The sequence below is a fragment of the Pseudoliparis swirei genome, chromosome 18, assembly GCF_029220125.1.
Source record: "Pseudoliparis swirei isolate HS2019 ecotype Mariana Trench chromosome 18, NWPU_hadal_v1, whole genome shotgun sequence".
Taxonomy (NCBI): Eukaryota; Metazoa; Chordata; class Actinopteri; order Perciformes; family Liparidae; genus Pseudoliparis; species Pseudoliparis swirei.
Window position 1 is genome coordinate 12,335,424 of NC_079405.1, and position 27,939 is coordinate 12,363,362.

The window sequence follows — 27,939 nt, forward strand, 5'->3', positions numbered from 1 at the left end:
ATAACTTGTGTCTGCGGAAGACGTGCTCTTTACACTGAGGCGGAACGTGGTCTGGCTCTAAATAAGAGCAGATTAAAACATTCACAGCCACCCCACCCTTACTACACGCCACCAACCGCCATCCATCTAAAAGAAATGCACGAGACAAGCAATGAACACAATGACATATTCTGCATTGTGTTGATTGTATTTTGGCTCCTTTGCAGCAGTCTGGTAAAGGAGTCTCATTGGAATTCATGAAATAGTTTTATCATGGCACAGCACTGTAAAATCAATACATTAACTGTGCCGGGGGGCTAACTCTCTCAGGAGATTGTGTTCATGCACCCTGACCCATTCCACAAAGTGTTGCGCATTATATTTAAATTGGAGGAATTATCTACTACATTCATTTCAGACACATGCAATAGATACATGGAGCATGAGACATGGAGTGGCTTGGGCTCATTTTAATGTGTGACAGCAAGTTTGCAGGAAAAGCTGGCTGTATATTTGGAGTTGTGTGTGTGTGTCCATGTTTCATTATTTATTTTTTGGTTGGGAAACATGTTCATTGTGCAGAGCATTCACAGAATGAGAGGCATGTATACGGTACCAGCTGTATTGTATCTGAGCTCTGATATGCATCCATCATGTACAGTAGATGTAAGCAGAGTACCCACAGAATATTGGGTGGGTAATATATAATTGTGTACATAGGTGTGTTTGTGTGCATGCTCTCATGTGTGGATTTTTGTTGTGGTGATGGGCTTATTATTTTATGGACTGCTGCTCTCTTCGTGCTCCTGTGGATGTGGCAGGTGAATAAAGATTGAATTAAGATTACCACAAAAAATAATATATATATATATATATATATTATAGGAGGACAGTGCCCAGAGAGCCTGCAAGAGAAAGAGATGTTGTCTGCCGTTTATTTATTCCACTTTCTGTTGATTATTGGAAGGGTCAGTACCGAGATTTACATTTCCATATTTTCGGAAAAAGAGCGAACAAAATGTAATGCTCAATTTTTTAACCACTTTCCCTTCAGGAAAAAAGGACAGAATATTAAATTAGTCATACATATTGGAATATATCAGCATCCATTTGTAGTAGACATGTACTTGTCTGTTACTATTGCTCTTTGAGATGGAATTAAAAGTCCCCAGCTGTGTCTCTCACATTTTGGTTCAAACTGCAATGTCGAATATTGGGACAGCTAAAGCCTGAGTCTCCCTTCAGACCGACTCATAACACAATATTTTTTCTTCTGACCCTGACGTAGAGTGAAGAGATACAGGGAATGGTATTTTTGGGATTCAAGGATTGAACAGCAGTCAAAATATTTACAAAGAGGTTAAATTGACTTTTTGAAGAAATCAATATGTGACATGCTGTTGTGAACCTGGGATGTATATGGGATCTTTGCAATGCTTGGCTAACAGGACTCCATGCCTGTCTCTGGTTATTTCTCTCCTCGCCCCTTTTCCTTTTCCCTCTGCTTCACTTCACCCCCCGCTTCGCTTCCCTTGATAACACGAACAGACGTTATAATGAACAAATGTTAATAATTAATGTCAGAGCAATTGGAGACAATTAAGTGTGTTGACTGGACCATTAATTTTCCTGAGGCTGTTGGTGGGGGAGCAGACTGGGAGTGAGCCCATCTGTGGAGGCAGGCGGCCCTCTGATCTTTTTCCTCAGAGGTGCACCTGGACAGCTCTGCCCAGGTTAGCCACGCCGCCATCCATCCGTCCCAGGAAAGCTAGAGGTCTATTACGCTACAAACTGGCCGTGAATTCTGGCCCCTACTTTGACTTTCCTTAGTAAATCACATATTTGACAGGGGGACTCTTCCCTGCAGATAGTCGGTGTAAACGTTACTGGAGCATGTTCATGCAATTGCATCCGTGTATTCCAGTTGCTATCAGAGCATTTGTGAATTCCAGTATCAATCTGGCAGACCAGCCCATATGGTCTGATGCATTTGTGAGTTTGTGAGGGGAGCAGTGGTATTGGGTATGTGGAAGGATGTGTTTCGTCTGTGCCTGTACATTATCTTACTGCACATGAATTTAAAGCAGTTTTTGCCTGTATGTTTTGAGTTTTGTACTTATTTGGTCAACATTAGGAGTACCATAAAATGACATTCAAATTATATTTATTTTTCTGCAGTGACATGTAGTGCTCCCTGCATTAGCATTTTCTCTAATACCTTGGTTTGGTTTAAATGTGTAACTAAATTGGTACAATATCTGTGAGGCCAGCCACTAAACGTGTTTGTAATATCAAATAATTCCTTCATCAGTATAATACTTTGAACGGAGTAACATACGTGGTGCTGAGGCAACAGAAGTTGTCACGCCCTGTTCCGTTTCTCTTCTGTGTCTCCTCTGTCTTGATTGTTTCATTCCCTTCACCTGTCCTCAGCCACTCCTCTGTCTTGATTGTTTCTTTCCCTTCACCTGCCCTCAGCGACTCCTCTGTCTCCTTGATTGGTTAATTCCCTTCACCTGCGCTCAGCCATTCCTGTCTCCCTGATTGTCTCATGTCGTACACCTGTTTTTCCCTCGATATATATTGTGTCAGTCTCTCCCTTGTCGGTTTGTTGTCTTTATCTCTGTCTCGTAGTGTCTCTGTTTCGATGTCTCACTCTCAGTCTTTGTTCGCATGGTGATTCCTAGAGTTTTTTTGTAGTTGCTTTCAAGCCAGAGTTTTTATGTTTGACCCTTTTTTAAAAGTAAAGTCCAGCCTATTTTTCTGCACCTGAGTTTTACCTTTACAGAAGTAGCTGTTGCTGTGAGTTTTGACAATATGGTCATTTGCCATCACCACACCCAGACCCTGCTATGGAAATTAAAGTGGACGTGCATGTTTTAGAGCGAAAAGTAACATTTAGTGAAAGTCAGCACCAGCTTCCACTTTCCAACATTAGTCTCCCTCGCTTTTGCAGTGTGTTTTTCAAACGCGGTGACCCAGGCTTGACCTCCACTCGACATCGTGGGTAGGGCTTTGGCGATGGTGGTCATATCAGTGTAGGAACACGGGGAATAGGCAACATCGCCTCTTGCATTGTCACGGTGGTGCTTATTCGTGGCCCCCCTTCTCCCAAAGTTGTTTTCTTCGCTCTCGACCCCGTAGCGAAGGTCTTTGAGTCTCCTCTGCACTGGCTGGTTATCCAGACCGAGGCGGATGGTCGAGGCTGGGCGTGGCACAGCAGTTGATCGAGTATTTGCAAGTCTTTGCAGCTTCATTGTTCCAGTGGCAAATGGCGTTAATTGTATGTTCCAACTCTTGAAACACACATCCAGAGGCTTGAAGCTTAGATGTTTTTTCCAAAAACAAATTCAAAGCTGATACACACACATATATATATATATATATATATACATACATACACAAGAGCTGGAGTTTATATTTCCCTTTCAGAAAGAAGTCAGGAGCCTCCGTAAGACTTATGTAAATGCTTGTGGTGTTGTTTGTGTTGTTTGTGCTACCGGCCATGTGATGGACGCTGCTATCTATTGCTGTCACATAAGCACACGTGACAGGCTTACCTAACCTATGTGGATGGTTTTTGGAACGTATGTGATTGGACGTCTCCCCACAGAGTGTCAGTCGGGGAGACAGCGTGTTAGACTCTAATAACGCAAGTCTGACCTGACATATCATGACACTCCCTGCCATGGCCCCGCCACTCAGCCAGGCTGGGCACAAGTTGCTTAGCAACGGGCCACAGCAATGTCTAACGCTCCCAGATGAGGTAACGCTCGAGAGGGATGACAAACATGGACGACCAGGGTGGGGACAAGGTGTTCCTGCAATATTACACCTCTTGCTCTGTCACATGCGCTCAGCAGTCTCCCTCGTGGTTCTCTCTCCTTGTTCCTCCCCGTACAGGGAGGAGTACCCCAGTCAAAACATGTGTAAGAGAATTAAACCCGGGAGTGCTTTGGTTGTAGCGCTGTCAGATCAGAGACAGGATCCTTGTGTAAACTTATCCTACGACACAGATGCGATGTATTTTACCAATTTATTTTATGTTTACACGAGCATAAGGGAGACTTCTGGTGATAGCTTAATTAAATTGTCAGCGATCTGATGAATGCAGATACGTTGAGGTAATATGCCATCCCTTTTCTTTTTTTTCTGTTGAAAGGCCAATACATGGTGTCGTCCTAATAGTAACTTGCTATCACTTCAAAGCGTATTGATCGATTAAATGCTTTAGTCTAAACATATCGTCAATTTACAATAAATTGTTATTATATTATTGACTTTACTGATTCTCTCTATTTTATCAAACACAACCACACATTTGGAGGATGTAAACCAAGGAGGTTGTAAATTGGGTTCTCAATTTAAAAAAATTTGTTTCATTCTTCTTTATATTAGGAGGACCACGCGACCGGTTACGTGTGTGCATACACCTGTGTCTGTGCGTGACTGATCTTGCATTCTGCTGCAGTAAATGGCATCATAGTTTGGTGAGCAAATATGGCTGCATGCTCGATGTTTCTGTGACTTTCTTAAAACACCTTTTATTGCCTGTTTTGTAGTGCCATTGGCTGGCTGCTGACTTCCCACTCTTTTATGGCCCCAGCTGGTAGGGGACGCTTGTGATAACATATGATTGACTGGATGGTCAATGGCGAGCGGCTAACGGAGCAACCAGAACACACACTGCTGAGTCACATTGCATAGCCATTAGCCACATGCTACGCAGGCAGACCACTCGGTGAATTTCGTTTTGTTTTTGAAAGATTGTATAAAATGTCTTACGCAAGACTTTGAGGCAACTAATTGACTGATTGATGAGGGTTGGAGCACTGTAATACCGCTGTTTTTATGGATGAGTAAACTGAGCATTGACTGGAAGGATCAACTGAAGTTATATTCAACTTACTCCTGAAGATGACCTGATTAATTCTCGTTCAGACGTGGCTACATCTTGGATCTTAAATTTCATGCAAACTTCATAAGAATGCACAAACTTATTTTGCTTGTCTTGTGTTTTGTTAAGTCTGCGCTAGCTGACTTCTTCTGATTGCCGGGGCTGACCTTAAACAGCCACTCAGGTGGAGCTGGATCCAGACGGAGATGGAAAACGGGGTCAGGTCTAATCAACATTGCTGTCATGATTATGTCCAATTCACTCCGACCTGTAACGAGGCAACCGGCAGGACTGCCACAAAGTCAATGTGACAGTGGCAGGTAGCTTGCAAGTGGAATGGGGGACAGGAAGCGTGGGTTGTTGGGTGAGGGGCTATTTGCCCCAACGCAGCCTAGTTCTGTCCGGCCCATCTCAGGCACTCCGTACAGGGATCGGCTGTTCCACAGTGAACCATAGGTCAAGGTGGGCACTAAAAACACTCCAACTGGCTCTGTCCTTGTTGCAAAAAGCAACAACATTATCACCTACTGAGATAAATATACGGGTCAGTAAAACATTTTTATGTCATTCCGCAAAAAAATATCCATTATTTATCTCCGGGATAAAAGGAGCACAAGATGTCTACAAGAGCCAGAGACAAAGCACTGTACAGGAATCCTAATATAAGGCTGCGTTTAGGAGTGAAAGCCTGTTTCTTCATGTGGCTACATTATGTTCAAATATTAGTGCAAATATGCCTTGAGCAGCCCGTTTAAGAAAATATATTACAAAATCCTAAAATTGTTTTTTATAAAAGAATCGTCAGAAGCAATTGCTGCATTGATGCTTCCATTTTATGACTGTTGTGGAGCAGTTTAGTTCAGAGATGGAAGTACATGTAATAATTAAAATAGTTATATATCATTAACTCCATTTCACTACAACACTGAGCAAATAATTTAAACGGTTTTGAAAAAAACTCAAATGAACTTACATATAACAACAAAAAGCACATCCAGTGGCTCAGTGCACGGACAGCTCAATTATAACACAGTGAAAATCAAATGGGGACTCACATCAGATCACAACGGTGTCTGAATTTTAAGACAGCATGACAGTGCTGCTGCGGACAGCACAGAGTTTGCAATGACAAGTTTAAAGCTTTTGCAATTTTCTGCACTTTTACTCTGCTGCTTTTTGTAGCTGGACAATCACCTGCACTCAACTGGACTCCCCTTGTTCCCAAAACACACACTTTCCAACAATGACATTTAGATGAATATTGTTAGAAATATGGCACATTTATGTAAGAATTTAACATATCTAGAGCTCCATTCTCCATCCATACCACTTATCCTCATTAGGGTCGCGTGGCGCTGGAGCCGATCCCAGCTGACATTGGGCGAAGGCAGGGTTCACCCTGGACAGGTCACCAGGGCACACAACCATTCATGCTCACATTCACACCTATGGGCAATTTAGAGATCAATTAAGCTGACTGCATGTCTTTGGGAGGAAGCCGGAGAACCCAGACGGAATCCACACTGCCACAGGGAAACCTCACACAGAAGGACCGGCCAGACCGGGAATTGAACCCACAGCCCTCTTGCTGTGAGGCGACAGTGCTAGCCACTACACCACCGTGCAGCCATATCTAGAGCTGATTTTGTAATTATGAGTGAACACTGTAAATGCACTTTATATCACTTAATGCTTAAATGTAAAAACCCAGTGAGTTAACAACTCTACTGCTTATATTTGATTAAAAGCAGGCATGAGCTATTGTTTTGGTGAGGTACAGTACAGGCATACCAGTGTTATTCTTTCTATCACTAATAATGCCCCAGCCAAAATGTGCCGATTTTGAACATTAATAAATACCTCGGAAAAATAATAGATTGTGTTGCATTACTTGTTTAGCACAACTTGTCCTGATAAAGATGGCACTTACCAAGGTCTTCTGCGGACGTCGTACAGGTCAATCTTTTTGGGAGCCTTCCATGGAGTGGCTAGAGATAGTAAGAAAATAATGCGTAAGCCATACAGTGCACTAGGATATTTCATATCAGATTAGATCAAAGTCATCATAATTTCATTCTGTCAATCGAGTTACCAGTATAGCCATCTGATAAGCGATTGCCAATGTTCTGCAGCTGAGGAGCCCTAGGGTCAATTTAGATTTTATCTTGGTGTGAGTTATAAGGCAGAGAGTTGCAGCCTACCTGGGTAATATCGAGTCACTCCTGTGGCACTGCCAAACACCTGCCAGCGAAGAGAGCTGTCCTCCTTGCGGTTTTCAATGAAGACCCTCTCCAGTGCCTGGGTCCAGTTCAACTCGTTTAGTATGACGGGGGCTGCAGCAACACACACAGACAAATACACACACAATAAGACTTACTCACTCCATAGTTAATTGGCAAATAGAGTTAAGATTCTTTCTGATTGATCAGTTTACACAGAAAAATGCTCATTATTTCAAAAGGAAACAATAAAGTTTAAACAGTCTGTGGTGGTTAAATTGTTTCAAATTGTGTGCTTCTACAACATATATACATAGTGTGTATTCAACTTTTCCATTGTGTTCTCTTAGGCTTAAATTACATCGACAAAGATGACTGAGAGGGCACACACAGCTCTCTCTCTGAGACAAGGTTCAAGAACGCCAGACATAGACAGACATAGCGGTCTTGTGCTGCTCCAGTATTAACTGGTAGAGAGGAGACTGCAGAGCGAGGACCGGGAGGCTTGGACACAATAACGATAAGAGAAGAGACGAGGGGGGAGACGTCAGCAAGAAACCTCCACATTCCTTAAAGTAACCGACTTGGACTGGGACAGAGGTTACACTGAGTGACGAGAACTAATATGTAATGAGGGAGTGGACGAAGGAGCACATGCATTGAGTGTGATGGTATAAATAATATGTCAATATGTTTGTTCGGCAGTTGTGAAAGACAGATGTGGAGGAAGTTCTTGTCTTTAATACCGGACCCAGCTCAGGTTTATTTGTGAAACTGTTGGTTACAAATAAATCTACATGAATTGAACTCTGATCCAAACTCTCTGTGTTCTGTGGGTGTTTGATTACTGAGGTCCAGAGGGTGAGTATCCTGTGGCGTCTCACCAGCAGTCAAATAGGAGAGAGAAACAAGTTTATAAGCATCAGGTTAAGAGATAAGTCAGAATGGATCAAAAAGGAAGAAATCCAGCCACAACAAGTCCTGCATCCAAATGTATTTTTGTGTGATTCTTGAAACCCCGATTTTCAGAAAAAAAAATTAAAATGAGCACAGCTCAGAATATGCTTCTGGTTATAGAAAATAAAAAAAGAGGGAACAGTAAATAAGTTGATGATTATCTGCCATAGTCCCCTCCCCTAAAAGTAAGTAATAAATGCCTAAACTACAGGGTCTAAAATTGTTTTTATAATCCAATTTAAAGCCAGTTTTGTATTGATTTTTTTTGCACCTGTTTTTCAATAATCATACTTAAATGCAAAACACCAGGTTTTCTCTGTTAGTAACCCAAAGGTCAACCTCGTCCGTGCCAGCAGCAGTAAGCTGAGTACATAAGAATGGATGGATGCAGGCAGCTCGGCCGATGGTGGTCGGGCATCAGTCTAATCTGAGTGATCTCTGTGGACTGAAGGAGGGGGAATCTGAGGTGACCTTGGAGGAGGTCATATGTCACTCGCAGCATGTGGAGACAGAAGCCACTTCAGAATTCTTGACAGCAAAAAAATACAAACTATTTCTGCAAATGTCCATCAATGTGTTTTGAGTTCAGAGGATTTAGGAAGGTTAGGCGGTGATGAAAAAGAAAGACAAATAAGCATCACCATGTGTGTTTTGAGTTCAAACGTGAGGTCACAGATATATATCTCAGCTCCTTGGTACACTGTGAAATTGATTTATGGTTGTGGAGGGAAGTATTTATCATCTAGTCAACAAGAAGTGGAATAACACAAAGCAGGTTGTGGTGGAATAACAATACGGACACATTAACGTGTGCTTTGTTTCCTCCCTCCCTCAGGTTCTTATTACTTATATTGTATTTACAATGTCTTTCTTTTACACACCCACACAAAGACACACACACAAACCAAACATGCTTTCAGTCTGTGTTTAATAGCTCAGCTGAAGTCAGAAGATGGGAAACGCAATCAGAGGTTTAATAGCCGCCTGATTAAAGAGGAAACAAGACGAGGCACTGAGCTGAGGAGAACTTCACTAGCTTCTCTGATTTAATTACTCAGCCAACCAAAACTAGACAAGCCTCTGAACTGACAAGTCCAGCTTTTCTCAACCCCTGGATTGAAGTTTAGAGGTATGATATACAGCAGGACCGTCTCCATTCACTGCTTACCTACAGTATTGTAAGCTGAAAGCATTTGAATAATCAAATTAAATTTAGGATAGGAATATATAAGCCTTTTTTTGCTTCTACCTATACCTTTTCAGTCTTTCTGTTTTGTATATTATATTGAATAATATTGTATTGTATTGCAATGATTGTCTGAATAAAATACACAACAAATACACAACAAGAACATTGCCTAAAAAACATGTTTTCACCTTAATTGTGTCAAACTCTCCCCAAAAATACAGGTAAAAGAAAGCCAAGTGTCATTACCCTTTAGCATTCTGTAAAATAAATGGATGCAAACAAACAATTACATGCACACACAGACACACACGCACACGCACACACACACACACACACACACACACACACACACACTACAGCAGCACTAAGCAGTGTCTGGAGGATAGGAATATATGAAAGCCAAATTGCTGCCATGACCAGCGGAGCTCCTCAACATGTTTTTCTCAATATTCGTAGACATGCCACAAAGGAAGAATGGAGGAGGATAGAGACAGCCCTACATAAGGGGATGAACATTAAAAATCAAGAGAGAGGGGCAGGAGAACGATTGATGGAAAGCAACAAAGAAATTAACACGAATGAGTGGCTGCTTTCACAGCCCGCAAGGGCAATTTCTCGCTCACGAGGGGACAAGAGGGAGGAAAAAACCCTGAAAATAAATGTCACTTTAATACTAGTAAATTGAAAATGGCAGAATCAAAGACGTAGAGGTCAAATAATTGATTTTTTTGAAGTGTTTTCATATTATGAAACAAATGACAAATCACATTTGTCCTTTGCTTTGTAGGTGAACAACCAGCTGGTGCAGAGTTATTAATCACTGTTGTTGGAGTTAGAACAGCTGAGCCTTCACCATATTACTTCAATTGATTTATTGGAAAACTGTATTTTATATTGTTATCAATCAAATGCCTTGTCAGTTGTTTTTGTGTGGATATTTGAGAACTAATTCCTGAAGAACGTGTACCGGTGACATTTCTGCTACACATTCAATTCAATTCAGTTTTCAATTCAGTTTATTTGTATAGCCCAATTTCACAAATTACAAATTTGTCTCGGAGTGCTTTACAATCTGTACACATAGACATCCCTGCCCAAAACAAACCTCACACCAGGAAAAACTCCCAAATAACCCTTCAGGGGGTGGAAGAGACCAGGAGGAGAGCAACAGAGGAGGATCCCTCCCCTAGGATGGACAGATGCAATAGATGTAATGTGTACAGAAGGACAGATTTAGAGTTAAAATACATTCAATGAATATGACAGAGTGTATGAATAGTTCATAGTAGGCATATTCCACGATGGAGACCTCCACGATCCATCAGGCAGATGGCGGTGGGGAGGAGGAGTGGGAGTCTCAACAGGACAGTGGCGTAGTCATGAGCAGAATTCCCCACGACACCCGATCCATCAGGCAGATAGGATCTATGCCGTCTCATAGGGTCCGATGACCCCATGACGTAAAGTCAAAAAGGACTTCCGGGAGAAAGCAGAGTTAGTAACGTGTGATTGAGATGAAAATTCATCCTTGTACTCAGTGCATCCTAAAACGTCCCCGCAGCTATAAAGCCTGCAGCAGCATATCAAGGGCTGGACCAGGGCGAACCTGATTCAGCCCTAACTATAAGCTCTGTCAAAGAGGAAGGTCTTAAGTCTACTCTTAAGCGAGGTGACTGTGTCTGCCTCCCGGACTGGGGGGGGAAGGTGGTTCCAAAAGGAGAAAGATACTAAAACTCTGGCTCCCATTCTACTTTTAAGACTCTAGGAACTACAAGTAGTCCCGCATTTAGTGAGCGAGCTCTCTAGTGGGGCAATATAGTGCGACAAGCTCCTTAAGATATGATGGAGCATCACCAATCAAGGCTTTGTAGGTTAAGAGAAGAATTTTAAAAGTGATTCTTGATTTTACTGGGAGCCAGTGCAGAGCAGCTAGTGCAGGAGTGATGTGATCTCTTTTCTTAGTTTTAGTGAGAACACGAGCTGCAGCATTCTGGATCAACTGGAGGGACCTAAGAGATTTATTAGAGCAGCCTGCTAATAAGGAGTTGCAGTAATCCAGTCTCGAGTAAATGACACGCGTGAACCAATTTTCTGCATCTTTTGAGACAAGATGTCCCTCATTTTTGAGATATTACGTACATGAAAGAATGCTGTCCTTGAGATTGGCTTTTCGTCCGGGTTAAAGGACAAGTCCCGATCAAAGATAACGCCAAGATTCTTTACAGTGGTGTTGGATGCCAGGGCAATGCCGTCTACAGAATCCACATCACCAGATAATTGATCTCTGAGGTGCTCAGGGCCGATTAAAATTACTTCGGTTTGTCTGAGTTTAACATCAAGAAGTTGCAGGTCATCCATGTTTTATGTCTTTAAGACATGCTTGAATTTTACAGAGTTGGTTGCTCTCCTCTGGTTTTATCGATAAATATAGTTGAGTGTCATCTGCAAAACAATGAAAGTTTATGGAGTGTTTCCTGATAATATTGCCCAAAGGAAGCATGTATAAGGTAAATAAAATTGGTCCAAGCACAGAACCTTGTGGAACTCCGTGATTAACGTTGGTGGTTATCGTTTTGATTACAAATACAAACTGAGATCGATCTGATAAATAGGATTTAAACCAAATTAGTGCCGTGCCTGAAATGCCAATCGACTGCTCCAGTCTCTGTAACAGGATGTCATGGTCAATGGTGTCGAATGCAGCACTAAGGTCTAACAAGACCAGGACAGAGAGGAGTCCTTTATCTGCTGCCATTAAGAGGTCATTTGTAATTTTCACCAGTGCCGTCTCGGTGCTGTGGTGTTTTCTAAATCCTGATTGAAATTTCTCAAATAAACATTCTTCTTCAGGAATTAGAAAGACGATTCGCTTTCTGTCCGGTCTCTCGTAAAACAGAGTTTACAACTGCCAACATTCCAGATGGTCTGAAAAACTGAAAACAGTGAAGAGAAAGTAGTGAGGCTATTCTGACTATGAATTCTCAAACTTGCTGCAGTCGCTCCCATGACTCAGATTTATTTCAGCAAGACCAGTGGCAATATGTTACTGATGTTTGTGTGGAGATAATCAGGGAACCAAACCATGCATTTCAATTTCATCTGGCCAATACTCCGTGGTCAAAGAGCCATCTGAGTAATGTGTAAAAAGTTTCTTTAAGCATGAGCTATCACAGCAGGTTGCTGCGGCGGCAGCCGGGGTGCTCTTATCTGGAGAGGCACTGGGTCTGTAATGATAGCTGTCCCAGACAGGCCAAGGGCGAACAGAAACCCTGCGACCTCTGGTTCAAACTGGCACCTCCTCTACCTCGACGAACATCAAGGCATCCACTGAACTGTGTCTATGCAAGGATTATGAGCTGCTCTGCTGCCCGAGGCTGCAGACACGCACACACACACACGCACACGCACTCACGCACAGACGCACAGACACACAGACACACAGAAGCTGCTGTGCGTTTTTGTGTTTTTTGTGTGTTCATTATATCTACTTACAATCTAGGGTTATTAAGACAGACCAAAGTGAAACTAAACTAGTCACATATAGATATGGGACACCTCTACTATCAGGCCAGCCCTGCAAACATACACACACACAAACAACCAACCACGCACGCACAAACGCGCTCACACACACATACACACACACACAGGCGATCTCCACAGAAAAAACGGCACATCAGAGATAAGAGAACAGAGCAAACTAATTATCTTTGATTTATTCATTTATAATATGCTGTGACTTCTCTGGACAGTTGATAAAAAGACAAATTTCCCCTGGGGGGAGGGGGGGGGGGGGTGTGATATGCTCACACAGGCGGACAGGGCCTCCGAGCGCTGTACTAGGTTTATCTTTCACATGAAACTCGCCTCTCTCTGATATCTTTAAAAGGTAATTCATCAGAGCGCCGCTCCTCTGACATTTAGAGCACCCTTGGCTTTGCCCCTTTATGGAGCAGGACTGCACACCAAGTAGGGAAACAATTATGAGAGGGATTTATGGAGCATCTCTGCCTGAGATCATTTCTCAACCCCCCAAACACCACCCGTATCCTATGACCCCCCCCACCCCCCACACACATTATTTACACTGATATACCCACGATAAAGAGCTATCCAACATCCAAAGAATTGCTGTCTTGTGCCCTGTATTAATCCAACATCATAGAAATAGGTGCATGCATTTACTTTACACACAAAGCAGATACAAAGGCCCAGTGGCCCAGCATATATCACAAGTGGTGCGACACCCATAATGGTAATGGAGCAGAAGCTCTTAGCTAAGTCTGTTGGAAGAGTCATAACCATTATCCCTGTCATCGGCAGGGAGGCTTACATATTGTGATAGTCCCGTACAGATAGAACAGTTTAATTCTACTCTCTTCAACATTACTCAAACACACGGGGAGCACAACTCTAAGTTATTACTTAAAGGGAAGGTTATTTTTCATACACGGTATCTTCAGATAATGCAAAAATAATAGGAGGAGCTAACACTGTTTATAAGTCACTGACAATTTACTGCATCCCACAAGTTTGTTGGCGGTAAAAGAGGTTTGGATTATATCAGAAAAGCATTGGTCATTTTACATAACAGATCAGTTCACTTGCACTGCATAAACATGCAGATTGTTGCACGGTTTTCCATATTTTGAGACATCTGCCTCCTTTAGATTGCTTCCAGTCGACAATAATGAAAATGAATAGAATTTATTTAATGCTTGCAGCACTGAAAAGTGACATTTACAAAATTCAACAGGAAGATGTATTGTATTTCCAGCAATGACATCCCAGTATACTGGACAAGTTAAGGAGCTCCCTGTGATCTGTTCTCAAGTAACACTAACAGTAAATGAGGAAATGTTTTGTTGTGATTTGGGTGATAAACCCACATATTTCTGCACATGTTCAAGTCTTTACTGCCCATCGTCTCCGCATCTGCATGTACCATCTTCTGCTGTGTCTCTGTATTGTCAACCCAATTATTTCTCCTTCTCCGACTCCCCTCTCTCCTGTTCCTTCCCTGTCTCTCCTTCTAGGGCTGCTTTGTGGCCTGAACATTAGGACTTTCATCCTGCAAAGGAAACCGGAGCCGAAACAGGAACTGGCAGCAGCTCACACAATCCACAAAGACACCCTAAAACAAAGTCTAAGCCGACCTAAAGAAAAATGTCTTCTTGTGGCCTTAGACGAGAAAAAGAAACGTCAAAAAGATAACTGTATAACCTAATTTGTATTCTTTGCAGTGTGCTATACCAAACAGGTTCTTTGCAGAAGTACTAACTAATTACAATTCAATATCATGTGTAGGATTGAAGCAGTTTCACTCTGAGTGTATTTGTCCTAAAAGTTCATTTTGCTAAATGGTAATCCAAAACATATTTCTAATTAAAGAAAGAGCAGTAAATAACAAACACATGAAATGTAATTTGTGAGCCTGGTGGTGAGTGAAGTGGAGTTGTGCTGTGCTGACTGTTCTAATTAGTGTGCTGGTAAATGATAGTGTCCCTTCACTGGGCACACACTATAGGGTGGATGGTGAAGGGCAGAGAGAGAGAGAGATGGAGTCTGTTTAGTCAAGAATGACAGAAATACACCCCACAGTGTTTATACACTCAAAGAAATGACTCATTGGATGAACTCAATTAAATTGTTGGCAGGTTTTCCATCCAATAATTATATGCAACTCCAACTCAAATTTAGCACATCAGTGCAATAAAATGTAATTAAGTTAGTCCAACTCATTTGTATCAAATACAGGACTGTCTCAGAAAATTAGAATATTGTGATAAAGTTCTTTATTTTCTGTAATGCAATTAAAAAAACAAAAATGTCATGCATTCTGGATTCATTACAAATCAACTGAAATATTGCAAGCCTTTTATTCTTTTAATATTGCTGATTATGGCTTACAGCTTAAGAAAACTCAAATATCCTATCTCTAAATATTAGAATATCATGAAAAAGTATACTAGTAGGGTATTAAACAAATCACTTGAATCGTCTAATTAACTCGAAACACCTGGAAACACATTTTCAAATGTTTGATTTTGTTTTGCTGTTATAAATATTTTTTTTAACTTGGTCTGAGGAAATATTCAAATTTTATGAGATAGGATTTTAGAGTTTTCTTAAGCTGTAAGCCATAATCAGCAATATTAAAAGAATAAAAGGCTTGCAATATTTCAGTTGATTTGTAATGAATCCAGAATGCATGACATTTTTGTTTTTTTAATTGCATTACAGAAAATAAAGAACTTTATCACAATATTCTAATTTTCTGAGACAGTCCTGTACATCTAAAATAAAATAACGATATTCATTAAATTAAATTAATTTGTGTTTGTCCAACTCAAAATATAAACTAACTAACTAAATATGCAAACTCCACACAGAAGGAACACCCCGACTGGGAATTGAACCCACAGACCTCTGGCTTTGAGGCGACAGTGCTAGCCACTACACCACCGTACAGCGCTGAAAGAGTCTTCACCTCATGTAAACAACTGATTTTCAGCTGGCGCATGCGCAAAGGGTAGTCCTCAATGAAACACATTTATTTTGAGTTGATATGCGCACCATCTAACCTAAATAAATCTAATAAATGAAAGTATTCATACATTTTGTGTTACACCCATTAAATATAAATATCTATTTTTGTAATTGATTTATTTAAATGTATCAAACAATATTTAAATGTGTCACCTCGAAGAAGGGCTTGAATCGTTTTTTTTAGTGTACTCTCTTTCTTCTCTTTTGGTTTAACTTTAAATCCCATTTCCCTTATCCCCCTTTCTCTCCATTGCTTTCTTTTTTCATTTCCCATTGCACTTTCACTCTTTTTTTTCTTCTTTCACAAATCGCTTTTTCTTTTTCTCTCCACACATTTAAATCTGGTTTGATGTTGAGAGGGGCTGAGTTGATCTCCAGCATGGCGTGAGTTGGTTGACAGGGAAGCTTCCTCCTCTGGAAGAAACCTGGGGCGTGTGAAACGAATACAGGCCGCATGCACTGTTCACACGCGCACACGCACGCACGCGCACATGCACACACACACACACACACACACACAAAGATGACATTTTACATTCAGCTGAAGCAAATCTCAAGACTCACAGCTTATGCCTTTAAGATGACACAGATGTAGTATGACATTAAAGATATCTATGGCAATAGCACAGAGTAAAGATGGAACATTCACTAATTGGAGCCACATCATATAATTTTGAACTGCGTAACAAAGAACTCTTATTCTCACTTCCCCTGCCTTTTGTGAACAGACCTGAGTCTTCCGTTCAAAAGTCACCTTTGTCCCTCTAGTACCAGGTGAGCTGAATTCTCTTCTGATACATTTGATGGAAAATGAGAAACATCAGAGGGGGTTTCACTCATACGAATCTCTGCAGATGCAAATTTTTCTTTTCCTTTCAAATTGTAGTCGACACTGTGCTGTTCCTCTATCTGCCGTATCTGTTGCACTTAATTGTCCACTGCACATTACATACACCCCATGCAATTAGCTCTTTAAAAATGTGCATTGAATAATTTTTTGCTCTGAGCTTCCCAGAGGGGATCCAACCAAAGACCAGAGAGTGCACTAGCAAAATGGAGGCTAACATTCAAAGGGCGTGGAGTACAAGCTTGCTGCTGGTTTCTGGTTTGTTTTCTCTCTTTAATCAAAGTCTCATAAATAATGTAAACGTTTTAACCAATTGCCTAGCCTACATATTACTGCTGACAACTCTCCAAAACATTGCATTATAGTCAAACAAAGTTAGCAACTATGGAGAACAGCAGGTAAAGAGACAGATACCTCCCTCAGGAGTGTGTGGAAAGCAACAATTACAAGGAGACCTAATAGTGGAATTACATCTATTAGAACAACAACAACTCCACTGGAATGCTAATATGTTGTCTATCTCCTGGTTAAGCAGTGTGCCAAATCAACTTAATAGTTATATCATTATATGTTAAGATATTGCAGGTGTCTTGGAGGTCATGTAGCAAGAGACATGGCAAACAATAGCTGCACGAATATAAAAAAAACAAAGCAAAAAAAATTATGGTGTATTTTGGATAAGTAGAACTTAGTTTTGTTATAGTAACCAAAAGCATGTGAACCTACAAGTTTGGATCTAAACCTAAGAAAGGAGCAACGGACAGTTAAGTACAGGGAAAGGTGGTAATCATGGCTGTCATGTGTTGTGTCTTTGAGTGTGTGTGTGTGTGTGTGTGTGTGCTGGGTTGGGCTAATCATTCAATGCAAAACATTTAAGCTCTGCTCTTTCATCTGCACACACAGTTGGCCAGTTCTCGCCATTCATTTCTGATAGCTACGTTTCCCGCTGTGCCTGACGACAATAGCAAACTGACAACATGACGTTAGTCTGCCATGAAAAAGCGCCGCATGCAGCGGATTTAAACTTCACATTCAATGAAAGGGCTTCGCACATTCACTGGTGATTTTCTTTATTCCCTGCTGGGTACAGTGGCTTCTTATTCTCACATAAAGACTAATGTGGCCACACGCCATGTGAACGTTGCACACGCATAATTGCTACATTAAAAAAAAGATATACAACCTTCGATATTTTCAACACAGTATAATAGACATGCAACTGTGGAATGACCCAATCTGGATTAATATCCTCTACCGTACATGAACTGGGTCCAATTACCAGGGAGAATCCGCAGAATCTACAAAATAGTCGCTAAAGAATAATTTTGCATATTGCCTCGCTGTTTTCATCTTTAATTTTCAGTGATTATTTTACATATTGTATTCCTGTAGCCCTTCCTCTGCAATTATTCAGCAAATCCCTGCCTCTTTTTCACCATTTCTGTCACATTCCATGGCAGAATATTATATTTCTCCATAGACAACACCACCCACATTCACGTATTCCTCTGTGACTGTGTCGCAATGTCCATTCCGTAATAAGCAATGATAATTAGAGGAAAACTGTATGAATGTTAGACCTAAGCTAATTAGAAAGTTTGCAGACTTGGCAGCAGGAATCAGCACAGGGATAATGAATCATAAAATGGTTCATTACTGCGCTCAAGGAACACTCTCAATCTCAATAAATGGACATGGGGCCTAGCAGACAAATCAAACCAGGACGCATGCACCGCCTCATTTAACTCCTGAAAGGATCACAATAAAAAAATGAAAAATATATATTTGTTGTTGCTCTAAAAGAGTCTAAATGGTTTCTATTATTAAACTTGCTCTCCTCTCACCCCTGCTCTTTCTATCTTTCCTTCTATCTGTGCCTTTCTCTCAGCCTATCCAAGGACAACAACTTTTGCTGTGACTGTCAATTCATGCTGCTATTTTCTGAAACACAGTCAATGTATTCAGTGCATTAACAATGTGCACAAATCAAAAAAAGCTACTCCAACAACACAATCAAGCAAGTGCTCAAAACAACTCTTGAGAATATCACACCAACTCTTGAACATTATGCTGTACTTTGGACCGGGCTCCATTCTTCTTCCACTTTTCTTTTCTCTGGCCTCTCCCTGAGCAATGAACACTGAATGTACCCACTCACACTGCTTCTCTTCTGCTAATCCTAAACCCACAGATATACTGTAGATCCAGACTTCTCCATACCTATCAGACAACAATCCGCCCACATTGGTTTCCTCAGACATCCTCTCCAAGGCACCCTGCAGGCTCCCACTATAACTAAAGAAAAATCAAGATAGATGAGGCAGAGCAAGACATATCTTCCTCTCTATACACACATTATTCTTCCTTGACAAAACTCAAAGCAGACATTACCCATAATGCAATGTGATAGTGAGGTCAGAGTTGCATGTGCGGTATGCGAGTAGCGGCTCACGTAGCCTCAAAGCATTAGCTTCAAGCCAAGATAAGGAGCAAGCTACGGGGGTCTGGTCAGCTCACTTCTTTCTTACACCACAACCCCAGATATCTTTTATTTTAAAACTTGTAGTTCTCAGTCCCTACCGATGAATTTACCAGACTTCCTGCAACTCCCTCTGCAGTACATGCACCAGTTCCCCTCAAGACCTATAAATAGACTTTGATGTGTAACATCAGTTCCCCATGAACTTCGTCTGCACTGCATTTCACATCTGACATCTCTAATGTATGTCTCTAATATCTTAATTTTTGCGAGGATGTTTGGTGGAAAAAAATGGTCTTTAAAAATGATTGTATCAGCAACAACGAAAACACCACACGCACAAACACACATGTGCATTATGGAGTTGGCACAAAATCTGCAGTTGGCAATCGCAGCACAGCAGACTACACAATGGGAGCCAACTAAACATCTAGAGTAAACATTTTCCACAGAAAAGAAGTGAAAGAGCTCATTTCATGCACTGTACCACTCGACTCTTCAAGTCTCCACCAGGCTCAATCAAGAGGCCTTTATTCTCTGACTCATAGCTTCAGACAAGCGAACCAGAGCTGGCACAAAATGGCACTGGGAACAATGTGCAGGCCTGATTGCTCTATTGTGAGTTAGCTGCAGCCTTTGACGTCTCCTCCTGAACCACGAGTGTCTAATTCTGACAAGATGTGTCTGGAGACACAGCTGGAGGGCATTGTCACAGACAGGTGCCATACAGTGGCTGTTCAACAAAGAGGGCAAAGAGCTAGATAATAACAGAAAGGAAAAATTGCCACTGTGAAAATGTCTGTCTGTCAGCACATGTTCTGGTTTTTGAGTCTCTAAAGAGACAGGCAGACAGTGTCCTAAAGGTTCGAGGTGGATAACAGAGGGAACATGCCAAGCAAAATCAGAGTCCCGCAAGATACATGTGTTCCCCTTTGTCCATTTGGCAGCTACAGACAAAGGAGGGTGCTCCGTCCGCAGGAACATGTTGGTGTGTTAAAGGATGACTGATGAGAAAGGAGGGAAAGATCCAGCTAACTGAGGGGAAAGGGGAAAGGTCAAGACTGTCATCTATCTACAGCCTAGCTTGTATAACATGTTGTGACTCACCTGGCCTTAGAGTGTACACATAGTAGGCCTATATGTATTCAGTTAATTATATTTTAGGGATATTAGTACTAGTACTACTGCTACTACCACTTTACCATCATATAGAACCAGTTTGTTGGTGGTTTTTAATAACCAGTGAAATTCATGGGTAAATATGAGTTGGCAAAAACGCGTGGTTTCTGGTATATTGTCCAGAAACTCGTGCTTGGTTGATTTGGTTTTAGATTTGACTGTGTTATACTTTTATTCAATGTCCACATAAAGTAACTGAAGTGTGCGCTACACAACAGTCAGTATGGCAGAGGTCATTTTTAACTGTTGCGGCTAATTTAGTACATGTGTTACCAGATACATGTTATGAAGCGTATCCAGTGCCACTCATTCAATCAGCTTTCCACCAGAACACGAATAGACAAAGTATTCTTATGTACTTACAGCCTTTGTATATGTCTGTAGGAATCTGGACCGCACTGGAAGAGTAGTTGACCTTGTTTTTAAAATTGGGATCGTCCACAAACTCCAGCTCCAAAGACGTAGCGCTCTCCAGCGGGTTCTCCTCTTCTCCATCCTCCGGCTGCAGACACACACACACACACACACACACACACACACACACACACACACACACACACACACACACACACACACATGCACGCATGCACACACACACACGAGTGAGCACACAATTAAAAACATGTGGATACAAGCAAATATAGGACATCATTCTGTCACCTCCCATCTTGTGGCTTTATAGTGCCTATCTGTGGCTTTAGTACAGACAGGAAAGCACTGTCTCTCTTTCTGACTCACACATAGAGTCGCATAGCATTTGAATTATGTTGAGTACAAGAATTAAGCACAATTATTCCACCTTCAGATGTAGGTGGTTCTGTAGTTTCCCTCTCCTCAGAGAACAACAGCAGGTATCAGAGCAGACATCTAACAGAGAGACTCATTAGTAACCGAGATGACTATCACAGACACATGAGGTGCCATACAAATGAACCCTAATAAGAACTAGCAACAATCACGACTTAATCACAGTTTAGTCTCCCACCATTCAAACATATTTTATAACAGACCGTCTTGCCTGTGATGGTTTAAACAAAGAAAATGGTACGAATGCTGCATATTTCTAATATGTGTTGGCTCTCTTAGAGCTGCTCAGTGTGGCCATTGTACATTATGAGAAAGCCTGACACACATATTGCATTAGGAAAGTGTCAGATATCAAAGAAAGACAGAAGATAAAAGAGAACTGACATTTAAGCTTTTTATCTTGATAAGTTATCAATTGAGTCCAATCTGTGGCTGTTCCCACAGGGGAAGTGATTGTGGGATAGGAAAAAAATGCAAGCTAGATATAACTCGACTATCCAGCTCAGTTTATTGGCTTATTCTGGATCTGATTTTAGCAATGCAATTACCTCCTTCGAGCGCTCACTAAAACCTTTAGACTAAACAACACTAAACTAAAACAAAAGTCATATCTCTGGTCATTCCGCATGTATTCTGAAGGCTAAGGAGATGATTTTACTTAAATACAAATATGTGAGTGGAGCTAATGTGCGACTGCAATCACTTTTAATAGGAATTAAATCAAAACTCCCATGTCCACAGCAGAAATTGATTGATGGGCCAACGTTAATTGACTATTCAAATGCAATTAAAAGCTGTTGTTGGGACAGTTAGTTGTGCTAAAGACCCACTGAAAGTCAACGTAAGGAACAATCATCGTTATGACAGAGACCCGACAGGAGTGATATTAACACTTAGACATATGTTCAGACTGAGTGCTGTGGGCTGAACAGACACACTATTAATTCAACCGATTCAACTGATACATTATTACTTCAATACTGATAAAGTATTACTTCAAAACTCATTAAATAAAATATATGTAGTAAAAGCAGTTCACTATTACTATTATTTTCTCACAAACGTCTTGGTAATCACCAGGCAGCTCTATTCTTCAATGCATTTAAGAAAGATCTAAACAGGGATGCAGCTTTTCTAAGCAATATAAAATAAATGGGTACGATCAGATCTTCCTTTTTGCTCCACAATAAAACCATACAATAATCGTAACGATGTGAAAGAATGCTCGCTTTTCAACAACACTAACTGTGAGGTTGAGGTGTTTGTTTATCACTCATTCTGACACCAATTCTGTCAATGTCGGGCAGGGAGTTCATTTTTTCTTTTCCTTCAGAAGAGCCCAATCATAATTAACCAAGGCAGTGTCTAATTAGGAGCTGAATAAATCCACGCAGCAAAGACTGATTGGTTCATTTTCCTCAACTATCTACCACCTGTTTTGTTCGATTCATTACCCAATTTGTTAATTTAATCTCTCCGTTCTCAAGGTTTAATTAAAGGATGAAGAGGCCAGAGATGACAGTTTGAAGATTCTTTCATTCCCGCCTCCAGCCAACCAGTGCTAACCTCAAACATGTCACTTAAGACCCTGTGTGTGTGTGTGAGTGGGTGTTTACTTGAAAGACGGCAGGCACGAGTGAGATAGAAGAAAAACAGTCTTTTTACACAAACAAGGAATCCCCACAAAAACAAATATAACATTACTCTTAGTAAATAGCTGCCGTAACTCATTAAACATATGCCACAACTTAAAAATAGCAAACATATAGATTTTCAATTTGGAGTAAACATCCGAACAATCCACCCTGTAATAATTTCTATATTTGATGGTTTTCTTCAAAGTATATTACGACCAAGGAACATGATTGACAATATATTTCTACCAGACGGATAAAAGTATTGCAGTGAAAGTGTAATAATGCAGTCCAGAGAATATCGACATTATTACTTTGCATGTGGGTGCTGATGTTGTCTGTAGTTTTAACTGATGTCTAATAAGACTTGAAAGCCGAATACTGTGTAACTTGCAGACAACAGACGACAGTGCATAAATTAAGCCATTAAAGGACAAAAATAAATAAAAATTCTAAATAAAATCAGAATGTGTAATTAATACAAAGAGCTGAAAGGTGGCTGGTGAAGAAACGCTTCAAACATGCTTTGGCACACATTTAAAAAATCACATTGCATTTGTATATTAAGGGAAGACTGACAAGAGGATACACAGGGCAAAGAGTACAGGATAGGGAGCACAGGAGAACAGCCTTGAATAAGAGACACTGCGAATCACTTACCTTTTTTTAAATGTGGGTTCTTATCATATCTCGCGGATAGTGCAGGATAGTATTACAAATATGGTTCATGTCTTCTCTCCCATGGTAAGGCCTTAATTGAAAAGGGCCATAGTGGGTGGAATCACGATTCAGATATGGGAATACTGTTGGGCTTGCAGGGATGAGGAAGGACCTCTGACTGACCTCTGCCAGTGTCGTTGGGTGGTTGTGAGGTCGGTGGCGTGGGGGTCAGGGGTGTGTCACTGGCTCAACCTCAGTGCGCCATGTTAATGATGACTGATGCTCTCCAATTAGATGTGCTGACAGGCCCTAAAGCGCTGTGTCATTAATCACAGGAGTGGCGTGCACAAAGAGAAAATCACACCATGATTTATTGCTCCTCCGCCTCACTCTCTATCTCACTGTCTTCCCATCTTTTGTGCTTTGGTGATCTAGAGGGGGGATTCTTGCACTCCTCCCTGAAACGTAACCATTCGGCAGGCATGGGCTCCAAGTGTGACCTATCCCAAGAAGGGACTGCAGCCGGTGGCACGGTGGCGGGGTGGCGTGGTGAGACCAAACGACTTTATGGAGGAAACTGCGATACCCAGCCTGCAGGTTGTTCCATCAACGTGATTCGTATTCTTTAGCATGAATGATACGCAAATGGCGTTCTCGTGGATGAAAGTGTGATATGATCTGTTTTTTAGAGGTCTAACAAACCCAGCTCCGTAGTTGACACAGTTGAAATCTATGGGGAGGGAGCAAACTCTGGAAATGAGACTGGGGGAGGACAGCTGAAGCCACTGTCACATGCACGTCGGCCTGCCCCGGCTCTGTCACACCAACTCACCACAAAGCAGTGCGCCCTCACTAACAGACACAGACATCCCAGGGGTCTGTGACCGGGGGGGATAGGGGCATCAACACCGATGAGGCCAGGGTAAAGACAGGGTGGGGTTGCAGGAATCGGAGTGGGTAGGATTTGGGGTTTGAGGCAGACAGACGGGGGAGGAGGGAGCAGTCCGTACTGTACTCACATAGTCTGAATCCGCTTTGGAATCGTAGTATGAAATGGCACTCTCCTGTGCAGAAAAGAAAAGTGAAAAGACAGGTGATGAGAGAAGATATAGCAGCGCCTATATCAGACCTGACCCTTCGCGGTGGTAAGCTAGAGAGAGTCAAGGTTATATTCAATCACACTGTTCAGCATGAGAATATAATCAGCATCACAGAACACAGGAGAAGTAGTGTGATCAGAATCAGAATCAGAAACAGGTTTATTGCCAAAGAATGAATGTTTTCACAAACAAACGAGGAATTTTTTTTGGTGGAAGGTGCAACATTTGGACATGACAAACAACAATCAACGCAAGGAGGAGGAGGGGGAGGAAGAGGGAGGAGGAGGAAGAGGAAGGAGCGGGAAGAAGGAGGAGAGAGGAAGGTGGAAGAAGAGGTGGTAGTCCTGGGGGTGACAGTCAGTCAGTCCCGGGTCCATTTGATGAGCCCGACCGCCGTCGGAAAAAAGCTATTGGTGTGGCGGGAGGTCGTGGTCATGATGGACCGCAGGGAGGGACTCGAACAGGAGTGTCCAGGGTGGGAGGGTCACAATCTTTCTGGCCCGCTTCAGTGACCTGGAAGTGAACAGGACCTGGAGGGAAGGCAGATTGCAACCGATAACCCTCTCGGCGGCGGATGATGCTCTGCAGCCTGCGCTTGTCTTTGGCTGTGGCTGCAGGGTGCCAGGCGGTGATGGAGGAGCAGATGATGGACTCAACGATGGCCGTGTAGAACTGTACCATCATCTTCCCTGGCAGGTTGAATTTCCTCAGCTGCCTCAGGAAGAACATCCTCTGCTGGGCCTTCTTGGAGATGGAGCCGATGTTCAGCTCCCACTTGAGGTCCTGGGAGATGATGGAGCCCAGGAAGCGGGGACTCTCACAGCGTCGACGGGAGTCACACAGGATGAGAGGGCGGGTGGGCTGCATTCCTCCTGAAATCCACAACCATCTCCACTGTCTTCAGAGCGTTGAGCTCCAGGTTGTTCTGGCTGCACCAGGTCACCAGGTGGTCAGTCTCCCACCTGTGGGCGGTCTCGTCCCGCCAGAGATGAGTCCAATGAGGGTGGTGTCATCCATGAACTTTAGAGCTTGACGGACTGGTGACTGGAGGTGCAGCTGTTGGTGTACAGGGAGAACAGCAGAGGGAGAGAACACAGCCTTGGGGGAACCCGTGCTGGTGGTCCGGGAGCCTGAGACGTGTTTCCCAGCCTCACGTGCTGCTTCCTGTCGGTCAGGAAGTCTGTGATCCACCTGCAGGTGGAGTCGGGCACGTGCAGCTGGGAGAGCTTGTCCTGCAGCAGGGACGGGATGATGGAATTGAAGGCAGAGCTGAAGTCCACAAACAGGATCCTGGCGAGGGTTCCGAGTCCAGATGCTGGAGGATGTAGTGAAGGGCCATGTTGACTGCATCGTCTGCAGACCTGTTGGCTCTGTAGGCGAACTGCAGGGGTCCAGGAGTGGGTCGGTGATGGTCTTGAGGTGTGACAGGACCAAGCGTTCAAGGACTTCATGACCACAGAGGTCAGGCGACGGCCTGTAGTCATTGAGTCCTGTGATCTTGGGTTTTTGGGCGGACGGGATGATGGTGGAGGCCTTGAAGCAGGCTGGAACGTAAGAACGTGGCCAGGAGGTGTTGAAGATGTCGGTGAACACCGGAGACAGCTGGTCGGCACAGTGCTTCAGGGTGGAGGGGGAGGAGTCCGGGCCCTGCTGCTTATGGGGTTCTGCTTTTTAAACAGCCTGTTGACGGATCTCTCCAGGATGACGAGGCGTCGCTGAGTTGATGGAGGGTGCTCCAGAGGTGTGAGCCCCTGATGGGCTGGGGGAGGGTGGGCTGATGGTCTGTGGCTTGTTGGTGGGGCTGTGGGGATTGTCTCAGGACTGCTCCATTGTCTTTCAAAGCGGCAGTAGAACTCATTTAGCTCATCTGCCAGAAGCACATTGTTCATGGAGTGGGGTGATTTGGGCTTGTAGTTGGTGATCTGCCTGAGCCCTCTCCAGACAGAAGCAGAGTCGTTTGCTGAGAGCTGCTGTTGCAGTTTCTCAGAGTACAGTCGTTTAGCATCTCTCACCGCCTTGCTAAACCTGTATTTGGACTCTGTGTACAGGTCCTGTCTGTCCCACTCCTGAATGCCTGGTCCTTCTGCAGTCTTAGCTTCCTGAGCTCCGCTGTGAACCAGGGTTTGTCGTTGTTATAACTCACCCTGGAGCTGGATGGAATACAGCTGTCCTCACAGAAGCTGATGTAGGAAGTTACAGCCTCTGTGTACTCATCCAGGCTGTTGGTAGCAGTCCTGAAGACATCCCAGTCAGTACAGTCAAAAGCCGCCCTAGATCCTCCAGAGCCTCACTGGTCCACTTCTTGAACTTCCTCACCACAGGTTTGCAGAGCTTTAGTCTCTGCCTGTATGAGGGAATCAGATGAACCATGACGTGGTCAGAGTTTCCCAGTGCAGCTCGAGGGACGGCGTGATAGGCCCTGCTGATTGTTGTGTAGCAGTGGTCCAGAATGCTCTTCTCTCTGGTAGGGCATTTAATTAACTGTCTATATTTAGAGTTCGTGGCTGAGGTTTCCTTTGTTAAAATCCCCGAGTACAATAACCAAAGAGTCCGGGAAGGTCCGCTCCACACGCCGTATCTGTTCAGCGAGTGTCTGTTGTGCCACGTTCACGTTCCCCTGCGGCGGCATGTAACTCGGCCAGGATGAATGAAGCGAACTCACGTGGGGAGTAGAAGGGTTTGCAGTGGATGATAAAAGATTCCAGGTCCGGCGAACAGTGCTGTAGAATCACCGTTACGTCGTTGCACCAGCCGTTGTTGAGGTAAAAGCAGATTCCTCCACCCTTTTTTTTACCGGAGAGCTCGTGCCCGTCCCGCGGAACACAAGGAAGCCAGCGAGCTGGAGCGCAGAGTCTGGTATCGAGCCACTAAGCCATGATTCCGTGAAACACAGAACGGAGGATGAGGAGAAGTCTCTGTCTCTCCCCACCAGCAGCTGGAGTTCGTCCAGTTTGTTGCACAGTGAGCGGACGTTGGAGAGAAATATGCCCGGCAGCTGTGCGAGAGATCCCCCGTCGCGTAGCCGCGAGCGCCCCGAACTCTTCCTCCTCCGCCGGTTTTTCACCACGTGAAGGTGAGCACCTTTTACAAAAATGTCCAGTAACTCCACAGAAGTTAAAAACGTTGGAAGTAAATCCGCTGGAGTTGTTCCCCTTATGTTCAAGAGTTCCTCTCTGGTGAAAGAGCTCTGGGAATCCCAGCAGAAAACAGTATTTAAAACGAAAACAATAAAAAACATCGCGCACCAACACACCGAGGCGACCTTTCGCGGCGCCATCAGGAAACGACGGTGAAGGTGAGCAGATAACTGAACGTATCTGGGCAATGATTTGGTTAATAAGATGCAATATGAGTGGCACATGTTCGAACTTGTGTTAAAAACACTGTCGGAACATTTTCATGTATTGTGGAAAACGATACAAAAATCTACTGTGTGCAAGCTC

General features: G+C 42.9%; 1 protein-coding gene across 3 annotated transcripts in view; it reads right to left on the reverse strand.

Annotated features, from left to right (window-relative positions):
- Positions 1-27,939, reverse strand: part of cacna2d2a (calcium channel, voltage-dependent, alpha 2/delta subunit 2a) — a 146,883-nt gene that overhangs the window by 32,382 nt on the left and 86,562 nt on the right. For 2 of the 3 annotated variants that reach the window (XM_056436376.1, XM_056436375.1), the window contains exons 5-8: positions 24,416-24,460; positions 20,659-20,797; positions 7,078-7,209; positions 6,807-6,864 (exon numbers count right to left, since the gene is read on the reverse strand). In XM_056436376.1, coding sequence (XP_056292351.1) covers positions 6,807-6,864; positions 7,078-7,209; positions 20,659-20,797; positions 24,416-24,460 — 374 coding nt within the window. The remainder of the gene's footprint in view (positions 1-6,806; positions 6,865-7,077; positions 7,210-20,658; positions 20,798-24,415; positions 24,461-27,939) is intronic. The other variant, XM_056436377.1, reaches the window with a different exon arrangement.